This window comes from Trifolium pratense, linkage group LG4 (genome assembly GCF_020283565.1).
Source record: "Trifolium pratense cultivar HEN17-A07 linkage group LG4, ARS_RC_1.1, whole genome shotgun sequence".
NCBI lineage: Eukaryota > Viridiplantae > Streptophyta > Magnoliopsida > Fabales > Fabaceae > Trifolium > Trifolium pratense.
In genome coordinates, this window is record NC_060062.1 from 49,725,271 (window position 1) to 49,737,695 (window position 12,425).

The 12,425-nt window shown below is 32.9% G+C and overlaps 1 protein-coding gene across 1 annotated transcript; it reads right to left on the reverse strand.

Moving 5' to 3' along the window:
• Positions 1 to 462: 462 nt before the first annotated feature.
• LOC123924624 (peptide methionine sulfoxide reductase A5) lies at positions 463 to 5,147 on the reverse strand. Its single transcript, XM_045977569.1, has 4 exons — positions 4,675 to 5,147; positions 2,457 to 2,569; positions 2,199 to 2,343; positions 463 to 996 (listed from the first exon to the last, which is right to left on the reverse strand). Exons 1-4 carry the CDS (start codon positions 4,978 to 4,980, stop codon positions 799 to 801), a joined length of 762 nt encoding a protein of 253 aa, XP_045833525.1. The 5' UTR covers positions 4,981 to 5,147; the 3' UTR covers positions 463 to 798.
• Between the last annotated feature and the right edge of the window lie 7,278 nt (positions 5,148 to 12,425).

Sequence of the window (12,425 nt, forward strand, 5' to 3'; positions counted from 1 at the left end):
TGGATTTCCTGTAGTCAAAAGGTGACTGTAGGTGAATCACAGCCTTAGATCTGATAAATTCATTTTGATATATTGATCAAATATGAATTCACCGATCCCTGGCCGCATGGAATCTATGTCGGCCTCAATACCTCATCACAAGTAAGAATGACTACATATTTGTCAGAAGTATCTGAACAACATGGACAAGTATCCTCATAAGTCCATTCTGCCCCGTCTTCTTTCGTCATCATGATCACCTTTATTTGTGGAATATGGCGCCTCATTTTAGATTTTAACAATGTAGTATGTGTATGGAACTCTATTATTTGCTTCTACCAAAAAAAACAATTTTTTTTTTCTTTATTTCTTTTTTTAGCTCCTTAACTAGTGCCTTGGGGGCACTAGTTAGCAAGACCCTTTGCTTTATTAGGAGGAAAACATGAGAAAGAAATGAATTAATTATAACTTCAAGTCTTCAAGTTATAAAGGTTACATAATTATTAGTATGAAGGTACTTAGTTTATCAAATGTCATCATCATATGCCAAAATGGAAATGAAATATAAGAGACTACAAGTAAAAAATGTTTCTTCTTCACAGGGTGAGTGGGACTCGAGTTCAATCGCAATTACAATAATTACAACAAAATAGTATAATCATATTCTCGCCGTGCGAAAATCATAGGCTTGATTCTCCTTCTGGTATTTCGAGTCGTGCAACTGAGACATTTCAAGCTCTTGAACCAAACCTATAGATACACTGTGGGCACGATGGCTAAATGACAATATGAATATGAGCAACTTCCCCTAATAGCTAATTATAAATCCCTTAAAATGGGCCAACCCTTTTTTATAATATCGTTGATTTTTGCATCAATATGCTTTTGGATATTTGGAGGGCAAAGTTCAGCTACATATCCATTCAATTTTGTTGCCAGGCTTGACCTCTCAAGCTCCTCTTCAGGCAGGTTACCAATTAACTGAAGAAGGAATGTATTTTGCTTGAGTTCAAATTTCTGCATATTTAGAAACACAACATGCAATATCAGTCAGTGATCTAATGTGATCGAAAACTGTTTTTGACAAGCACTTTTTCACCTACTACAGAAAATTGGACTCATTTTGCATTGGTATATAAATGGTTTTTGCCTTTTGGCCACAATAACAAATCTATTAATCAATGTAAAATTTAGGGCCAAATCAGTTCAAGCTCAATGAACTTATGATAAAAGAACCAGGACAGCTTTTTATTTCTAAAGGCTTTTTTGGTTTATCATTTAATTAAAAAAACATTTTTTCAATTAATCCTCATGCAGTCGTGCTTCATATCTTCTTCTTTTAATAAAAATCAGCAGTAGCATATCTCAAAAATCCTAATAGGAAGTAAACTATTTGAAAGCACAACACAAACAGGGGGATTTAGTTCTCTAAAAAGTGACTATACATGCAATATGTCGCAAATCCAAATAAATTTTCCCTCTATACCAAGAACAATGGCAGACCTACAATATTAGTACTTTATAGTGAGTATGTGCAAATTTTTAAAAAAAATCCAAAAGTAAAATCTTTATTCGTGTTTTACTCCCTCTACTATATGTCTATATTGAACCCTACTGACACCACCCTCACTGACTCAAGGGCTTGTGTATGCCTATGACAAAGAATAGTGAATATTGAGCAGTTGCATATCTATGATCCACATCTAAACCAAAATTGGTGGTGCATTGATATCCAATACTAATACTCAGTAAGACTGCCACGTTCATGGATTTCGCATAATCCTTATTTTTGTGTGGACCATGGATGCCCACCGTCCTCACAGTATTTTTACACAAATACACTGAGAACAGATTGAAGTCCCGCTCTCACCTAATGCTCCCACAAAACGTATTCTCATTCTTGCAATATTGAACACCCTAAGACCATTACAGTGCAACAGACTTTCATCTCACCAAATAAGCTAGAGAACACATAGGTAATAGGACTCTGATTAGGGTGACCAGAGGTGGATAACTTTAAGTTGTATCTTTGTTGCATAAAAAAATATTACATTTTATTCAATATATGTTGTTGTACCTATATCATAACTTTTTACAAAATATCATTATATTAATGTGTTGCCTTGTATTGGTTATTTATACCCAGATCTATGCAAACATAGGAGAAAATGCATATCTTCTACATCAATTATACATAAACATTATTTGGATTTTCAAACCTGGTGCTCTGGTTCTGCAGGGTGAAATGCTCCAAGTTGCTGAATTTGAGTAGTCACAATGCTGCTTCTTGACCTGGTTTGCTCCTGTTCTTTGCTGACAGAAGCAATTCTCGATTCTTCAGTTCCATTAACAAAAATAATAGATCTGTCGGAATGTAAGTATAGTATAGTTCAGTACTTAGCACTTGGCATGCGATTGAATATGAAGGAATATCACAAAGAGCTGCAGCAGTGTAACTGTTATCATACTCCTCCTACCTGTACTGGTTACCCACATCAGGACCTTGACCATACACCTGCCTGGGATCATGGCTTGACCAAAAAATATCAAGGAGTTCCCTAAAACCAATTAGCCGTGGATCATACTCAACCTGCATTGTATTAGCAAATAATAATGGTAAGTTCAATAAAATCATTCCAAGTTCAACTTACCATATCCATAAACCATAAAGGTTGACAAATTTAGTTTGTTCATGGTATAAAAGCAAATCATACCAGCAGTTTAATGTTACGGAAAATTATCAATATAGTAGTCTACATGAATTCCAGAACCAAAACCCCTGCGTTTTGGTCAATCATGTGATAGAGACTTGAATTGTGAAGTGGGCCTTGATTATGGCAAGGTGTTTTCATCTAGAGAGCAATTATCTAAAACAAATGCAGAAGAAACTTCTTTATAATTCAAGTCTCTATCATCATGTTGCACTGTTACCTTTATTGAATCAATAATTCAATAAAACCTGATCTTTTCATGGACCAAGGATCCCAAATTACTGAACAAATAGCACAATCCTTACTATCCAAAACTTGAACTGCCAGCCATAAATTCCCAAAACTTGACCATTCCATTATTCATAAAAGCCCAGGGATTTATTATGTCAATCCAAAAATGATAAAAGACACTAATCGGGCCATGGCCTTTGGAGATTCCTAAGAAGCATGCAAAACTTATCCAAGAACTGATCTAGTAAATGCCTAAAAATGGCACTCTTTATGAAGCCTTTACTAAACTCAGGCCCTGTTTGTTTCAGATTTTCCAGCAAAAAAATCTATTTTTTTAAAAAACAATCACTTTTTTTTATTTTACTTGTGTTTGTTTCAGATTTTTTCAAAAATCTTTTTTTTCTTCAAAATGAAAAGCTATTTTCAATACAATAGCTTTCTTCAAAATCTATTTTTTGGAAAACCATTTTCTAAAAAAATAGAATTTTGTGATCGTCAACAAATGGAAAATAGCTTTAGATTTTTTTCCAAAAAAAATCATTTTTTTAAAGCTTAAACAAACAGGCCCTATGTCAGGACATCACATTCTTTAGAAACAACAGACTTTCGGCTGTTACTGAGCTAGGATTCTTTAGACATTTATAATTAGCTTGGAAGCCTTTAGTTTTGTTTTAGTGTTAAATATAATTAGCTTGGAAAGCGAAATACAATCCAAGAATGGGAAAAACCAAAGTTGCTTAAAGACACCTAGAACAAAAGAGCCTACTTTGATATATTTTTCAACAAAAATTTTAGGGAAAAATTATTGAAGGATCTTGCAATGACAATCTCTTTAAATAATAACTTCTCACATTAGTTGTAATCACGTTCTTTATCTCAACCTTTTTAAAATCTCTTCAGACTTATAATCATTTTTACTAAGGATGTGTTTGGATTGTGGATTGCCTGATGAACAACTTACTAAAAGGACATTGCAATGACAGTGACACACCTTTTAAACAACAACTTCTTGCATAAATTTCTAATCAGGTTCTTTACCTCAAACTTTTCAAAATCTTTCCAGACTTAACACTCATTTTTACTAACAATGCGTGTATGGATTGACTTATAAACAACTTATTTGAAGTTACCTACTGACATAAACAGAGTGTTTGCGTCAGCTTATAGTATTAGCTCATGACAGGTCCACAATTTGTTTTCAACTTATTTCACTAAACACTCCATAATAGCTTATAACAACAACTTATAATATAAATGAAAAATAGTTGAATCACAATCGTTTGGGAAATCCCGAGTTAGATTCCTGGTGGAAACAATTCTTCGTCAGACTTTACTTACCTCGCGACTGAACTCTAAGATTACTGGAGCCCCATTCTCCTTGGCAAATAGAGGGTTATGTAACAGTAATCCTAATCATTAGAATCCCTACTCTTGAGACTTTTATTCTATCGGTTCGTCCCTAGAATCTATTTACCGTCTCAGGTTAATCCTACCTAACCACTCACTTACTATACAATAGATTTTTATCAATAATCGCTTAATTAAGTTGTTTACCAACTGCGGCATAAGTGAAGAACCAAATACTACAAGTTATAGTCATTTCAATTTGAGAATTTCATTAAATTTAAAGCTAATTAAAATACTAATTGCTAATAATCCTCCTACTAAACACAAATAATTACAAGATTATTTGTTACTGATAATGTGATCGGAATAAATAAAATCAAGAATGCAATTATACAAAAATAAGAACCTGAACAGATTCAGCGTGATCACCAAAACTTCGATATTCAGGATTAGGTTTAGATCCACCGGAATAACCAACAGTAGTCCGAACAACACCAGGTAAACAACCGAACACAGCTTCCGATCTCCAGAAACTTCCGAGAGCGAATATGGCAGTTTGAAAGTGATGTTGATCGGATTGATCTCGGGCGGGTTGGGCGACCCGATCCGGGAATCTGATAGATTGTGCATTGTCGAAGATGAAAGCAATGAGGATGATGAAAATTGAGAGAGTATAATGAGAGTTTGTTGTTCTCTCTGAAATTCTTCTCATTTTGTTGTTGTTTGTTTAAAGCGGAAACTAAGGCGTGGGAACAAAGTGTCCGTTGTCGTTTTTAGGAGATGGAATAGATGAATGTGAGAATGGCTGAATTGAAGATTTCTGCTACAATGTCGTTTTTTTAGGTTCTTAGTCGTTTTGTTTGTTTGTATATACCATTCAATTTTAATTAATTTTTATTTGGGTTTGTATAATATAACATGTAGTTAGCAAGGTGCACCTTTTCAATTAGACCAAAATACTCATTCTTTTTAATTAATTAACCAAAATACCCATTAGTAGACGCAGATCCAGTGTCGCGCGCGTACCGAAGTACCATGGTTACAGACCGTTGATTTCCATCAGACAGCCAAGATCTGATCTCATCAAGACTGTCTGATCAATCAGACAGCCCAGATCATCCTGATCCATCAGATTCCAGCGTCTGCGCCACACTGGATTACAACCTGAAGAGAGAAAAATTTGCTTTTTAAAAGTAGGACACGTGTCACACAATGGTTGGCTGGGCGTGATTTTTGTTCATTTAATACTTTGAACTCAATTATTTTGTTGTAAATTAATTTTTTATTTTTTTATTTTTATACCAAAATTCATAATTTTTTTTTGTCTACAAATAGAGACTTGGTTCGTTTGATTTGGACACCGAAAAAAAAACGCAATTTTTCACTACCTTAATCTCATTTTTTGTCTACTAAATACGTTACTTGTGTGTTGTAATTTAACACGCACCACTCAACCAAATCACTGAAACCATTATACCTGGAAAATAGTAGATAATATTCTGGAACTTTTGGTATATTTTATGAAATTTTTGGAGACCTGAAACTATTTTTAGTTAATTAAATGAGATAAAACTGTAATTAAAAACTAATGTTTGCTTCTGAAACCATTTTACTGGTAGAATGGTTGCACATAGTTGTATTCTGAAACCATTTTACTGGTAGAATGGTTTCAATGAGTAATTTATTAATTGTGTTTGCTTCTGAAACCATTTATCTGGTACAATGGTTTCAGAGAGTTGTAATCTGAAACCATTTTGCTGGTAGAATGGTTTCAGTAAGTTGATTATTAGTTATTTGCTTCTGAAACCATTTAGCTTGTAGAATGGTTGCACATAGTTGTATTCTGAAACCATTTTACTAGTAGAATGGTTTCAGTGAGTAATTTATTAATTGTGTTTGCTTCTGAAACCATTTATCTAGTACAATGGTTTCAGAGAGTTGTAATCTGAAACCATTTTGCTGGTAGAATGGTTTCAGTGAGTTGGTGTAAGGTAGTGAAAAATGAGATTAAGGTAGTGAAAAATTGAGTTTTTTTTTCTGTGTCCAAATCAAACGAACCAAGTCTCTATTTGTAGAGAAAAAAAATTATGAATTTTGGTATAAAAAAAATAAATAAAAAATTAATTTACAACGAAATAATTGAGTTCAAAGTATTAAATGGAAAAAAATCACGCCCAGCCAATCAGACAGCGACACGTGTCCTGCTTTTAAAAAGTAGATTCTTCTCTCTCCAGGCTGTAATCCAGTGTGGTGCACGCGCTGGAATCTGATGGATTCGGATGATCTGGGCTGTCTGATTGATCAGACAGTCTTGATGAGATCAGATCTTGGCTGTCTGATGGAAATCAACGACCTGTAACCATGGTACTGCGGTACGCACGCGACACTGGATCCGCGTTCATTGATGGTAATATGGTTTATTAATTAAAAAGAATGGGTATTTTGGTCAACTGAAAAGGTGCATCTTGCTAACTTAGACCCAACTGGGTCTAAGTTAGCAGCCCCCTATTAATTATTTATTAAAAAATTATATATTTAATATAAAATGAATAAGTTTCAATAAAAATTTATAATTTTAAACTTATTAACCTGTGAAAAAAATTGTTGCTATTATTCACCAAATTACCCTAATTCTTTCTCTCATCCTCTCCGCCGGCAACTTCTTAGTTTTTGGTTTTTCTTGGTTTATCAATTAGAGAGCAGTGGTTTAAGATTAATTTTGATCCGAAATCACTCCTCTTGATTGTTTTTTGTTTCTTTTTATTTAAATAAGTGATATCCACATACTTTTTAAGTTTTATTCGAGTTTTCTCTCTTGTGATTGTTTTATCTGGTGTTGTTTTAATCTCGTGTTAGTGCGGAATATTTGTTTTGTTTATCCCGTCTTAGTACGGTATTTGTCCCGTCTTGGTATGATGTTTGTTCTTTTGTTCAGATTTGCAGATTTGTTTCGATCCAATTTCAGTGCAGATTCAATGACCTTAGTATCATCAACGTTGCAGATCCGGATACATGATTATTCCGGACATTTGAAGCTTGTCAAATCTATAGTAGGCTTTGTCATTAGGCCGTTTTATGCTATTAACTCGGATGCTGTGAGCCTGTTTGCAGATTCATCCTTATTAGTTTTTAGCGAAATTGAATATGTAATGATTTCGATTGATGTATTCCCTATGAATTTCAATGAATGAATGAATGAATATTATTGTTTTTGAGTAAAAAAAAAAACATGTGCAAATTTACGCACGGTAGAAAAATGAAATTTACTACTTAAGGTTCAACTTAGTTTACTACCTAAATAACAAGAGGGATATTTGTGTAATTTTACGGGGCGCGTTAGAAATAGCGGAGGCCGAAAAAAATTTCTCAAACATAAATGGTTGAATCACACTTTTTGGGCCTAAATAAGGGTATTATATCAGATGTTTTCTCTTCCCACCCCCTGTGAATTTTTTATCCCCCTAAATTTCCAATTTTGCCCTTGAAAAAACTTCGGTTCGTAGAAACCGAAGTTTTTTTTGTTTGCCTTGAAAACAAATTTCGATTTCTAAAAACCAAAATTTACTCTGAATTTGCACTAGTAAAAATTCAGTTTCTGCGAACCGAATTTTTCTGCAAGGACAAAATTGAAATATTGGGGGTATAAAAGATTCACGGGAGGTGGGAAGAGAAAACATCATATATCCCACCCATCCCCCCAAACTCATAAACGACTAAAATACCTTTTTACCCAATAAAAAATAGTTTGCTCATTAACTTACAAACTTCAGATATTTGCAAAAAAAGGATTTTCTGGACTTCCATTAATAAAATATTTAAAACAATGTTCGCAAATGCTAAATCAATTAATAAAATGTTAAAATTGTTAAGTCGGATGTTGTGACCCTGATTCAAACTTCAACTATTCTATGTGTATGAACTTTCGATGACTATTGTCATTTTGTGTATCTACAAAAAAGATTTGAATCATGTTTATTTTTTATTTTTGGTTCTTGGAAAAATTCGAAATAGTAATTCTTTACACATTTTTTCATTTAATTTAAATTTTCAAAATATATTTTGATTTTTTCACAAACCAAATTTTCGAACGGGTACTTCACCATTTAAAAAAAAAATATTCCAAAAGAATTCATTCTTTTGCGCATTTTAGGGAAGCTATGATGGAAGCCTGTAATTCTTCATTTAACTTTTACGATCTTTTCTTTGTCGACCTTAGAGTTGTTAACATTCTTGTCGAAACTTAGTGGACCTTAGTTGTGGGTGTTCTTTAACTCTGCTAAAGAGTGTTAAGTGTGACAAAGAGCTTTTGAGACTAAAATGCTATAGAAAAAAAAAAGTAATAGCTACAAGCAGCAAAATGGAATTTATAAGTAATATTTATCAACAAATACTTAGAGCTTAAAATCATATTCACCATGAATGTTGCTACAAAGATCATACTAGATCTGCCGTTATTCGGTTAAACTGACACGAATGTGTATGAAATGTGACAATTGTCCTATATGTTGGGGTTAAACACTTAACCCCTGTGAATAAAACTGAGAGAGAAAAGAATTGTAGAAAGAGCAGAAAAAATGATTAAAGGAAACATAAAAGATCTTATTCATCCACAAAGGGCGTAACAGTTTATATACAAGAGTTTGTTGCTTCAAATGCAAGCAACAGCATAAAAACTAACTGAAATACAACTGTACATAACAACTAACTAATACACGTGTAACTGCACCCAACAACTAACAACTAACAACTAACAACTAACAGCTAACTGTCAAAACAGAACACTAGACAGATGCTACAACATCTTGGTAGAGCATCTGGCGAGGGCAGGCAAAATTTGAATTATAAAACCAATATTGTATACGCCACGCTTCACTTCTTGCATTGTTCCTCTACATTACGCGGACATTTCTGTTACCTTATCCACACACCTTCTCTCTCTAAACATGTTTCCAAGATTTTAGTTGTGTTTATTATTCCTTAACTTTTCTGAAGCACGAGTACTCCTAAAATGGTAACGTACTCGTATTGGTTATGTGTACCCGTTTTTATTCTGTTGATTTGGAGTGGATAAGGCAAAACATGTAGCGTGGAGGAAAAATAACATAAAGTATTTTGATCTTTCATTGTATTTAAATTATCTTTCTTGCTTTTAATGAAAGGAGTGGAGACGGTGGCCGAAAAAGTAAATCTCTGAAGCATGATAATAGAAGTGTGATTAAATAGATGGTTAAAATACAAATTTGTATTATGCTAGTTTTTTTTATTATAATTGAATTTTGTTTCCTCAATTTATGTTTATACATCTCATAAAAAAAATCACGTTTATACACAACAATAATAGTTCACTCATTTTTTTTCTTTTTATATTTTATATTAACGTACCTTCAATTTTGCAAATTTTTTGTATTTTGTACTGTAGGTTAACATAAAAAGTGAACTCTTTTGGTAGAAAATAGAAATATCCATTTAATTAACTTTTGACCTGTTCTACTAATGTTCTCAATTCTCACAACTTCTTTGGCACCCTTTGAAACTGAAAAAGAATCGGCTGAATCAACTTCGGTTATTCTTGCTTTGACTGAACCTTAAAATATTTTTAAGTGTGAAAAGCTTGCAATTTTTCTTTAGACCGATTTAGATAAGATGTAAATACCTTAAGCAATGTTAAAAACTGGTTTGCTGACTTTAAAAAAAAACAGAAAATGAATTTTTTAAAACTGGCAACGAAACAAACTATTGGCTGAGTCGCGTACTAGGTCGCTTTCTTTAAGACGTTTCGCGGAACTACTCGAAGAAATGCACTGTAGTATATCAACCGCGAAGTCCCCAGGATAAAACAACCGTTTTTCAAAAGTATACCGATAAACTACTGCACTGTAGTATCGACCAGAATAACACCAAATATGGTACGAATTTTCGAACCACTCTAATTGATATACGAATATCAATTCTACGGTTACAACCGTTCAAATATTGAAACAACAAAATAATTTTCGAAGAAGGAAACAGAGAGAAGGAAAGAAGTGATTTTCAAACTGAAGAAATGAAGTATATTTATAGGCAAGTAAGGAGTTGGAATCAGAGGATTTTCAGGAGCTGAAATTGGTCAGTCAAAATTCCAAACGTGGCAAAAAATCAGGGATTTTAAAAGAAATTTAAATTCAAAAATTTCTTTTTCTTAGTATTAAAAATTTAATATATCACCCAAGCTCGGCCCGACGGACGGACGGCGGCGCGCGTGTGATATTCAACATTGTGTGCGGTCTCCCTTTCTTACAAAAGTGGGTACCCCAAGGGCACACCTTTGGTTGCCACTTTGTGGTATATAAACACTACCAAGTAGTGTGATCTTTCCAATGTGGGACTCAAAGAGTCTTTTTTCAATTCACACTATACATGGTTCTTACACTTGTGTTTATTTCAATACCAAGTTCCCTCCAAATTCTTCATCATGTTCCAACAAGCAATATACTAGGGACTGTTAAATATGCTTGGATCTCATCCCAAAAGCTAGCTCAAATGGTGAGGTTGCCCTCAAATATTTATACACTTCACATCCCGGGAACCTAAGCAATGTGTGGGACTTCACACAATGTCCAACAACATATTCAACACCCACCCTCACGCCTAGCGTGGTCCTGGGTCAAATGCCCACATTGCAGTCCTTAACCCGGCTCTAATACCATGTTAAATATGTTTGTATCTCATCCTCAAAAGTTAGCTCAAAGGGTGAGGTTGCCCTCACATATTTATACACTTCACATTCTGAGAACCTAAGCAATGTAGGACTTCAAACAATGTCCAACAACACAATAACATATTCAACGAGGACCATATGTTCCTACAACAAGCTTCATTTATTATAATTTGAAGTACTAATAAATATGGTTTTGTCCGTAAAATATCATTGATCAACACCTCTTAATGATGAGGGAACATATATACGTACTCATTCATTTTTTGTGCTTAATCACAATGGTCAATGGACATTGGAAAAACATTTCATGTGCAATTCCTAACTAAAACCACCGTGCTTCCAACTATCAATTGTATACACTCCTAAATTCCGCGTTTGGATGGGAACAAAAGAAACTTACGTTACGTGCATGAATTTTAGAACATCCTAGGCAAAGTTAAAATAATTGAGAGTAACTTGTTCCATCATAAATTTGTCAAAAAAAAAAACAACTTGTTCCATCATAAAATAACCAATTTTCAAAATAAAGAAAAATTGACAGGATAAAAAAAAAAAGAAGCAATGGAACATTAAAATTAATTGGCCACACCACATACACAAAATATTCACCTAGATCCATCAAATATACGATGCAACTGAGGGTTTTGTTTATAATAGACCAAATATTCTTGTACGAATATATACAAATATTATCGGCATATTTGTGAAATCATAATTTTATTCTATAAATAAAGTATCAAACCGACTTATTACAAATAAAATTAAATAAATTGTTTAATATGATAAAAAAAAAAGAAGATATTTAGCTAAAGTGGATTAAAGAGCTCCTCCTGACACAGAAGAATTTGAGTTCATTTTTTATGAACAATTTTTTACAAGATTTTACTTATATGCAGGAGCGGACCCAAACATAAATAACCAGTGGAGGTGAAAACTTTAGGCACTACTAAAAAAAAAAATTAATCCTCATAATTCAGTTATAGTTTATTTTGATAAGCAAATTTAATTAGATTATAACTTATTAATTTTTATTTCAATTTTATCCGTATTATCTTACTTGAAAAAAATTAAAAATTAATTAAACATATTTGTTTATGTTATTTCATATTTATATGCTAGTTCAATTGCTAATTTACCCAATACTACAAATTCAATTAGCTATCCACTATTTTTTTACAAAGTCCTAAGCTAATTATTATAAAATTAAACTATATAACTTGAAATCATTAATCATAGTCTATGAACTAATATTTGCACTAATACTTAAAGAGGTTCGTTCACACATACCTCATAGTCGAATTCTAGATTATCGGGTGTTGGAATATTTTATAATATTCTAATAATATTATGTGGGCAAATATCTTTATATAATTATATTAGCTATTTATCAATTAGGAGCCTTAATTGATTAAGTGATCAAATAAAGTTAAAAGACTAATTAGATTTCTATTTAGAATTAA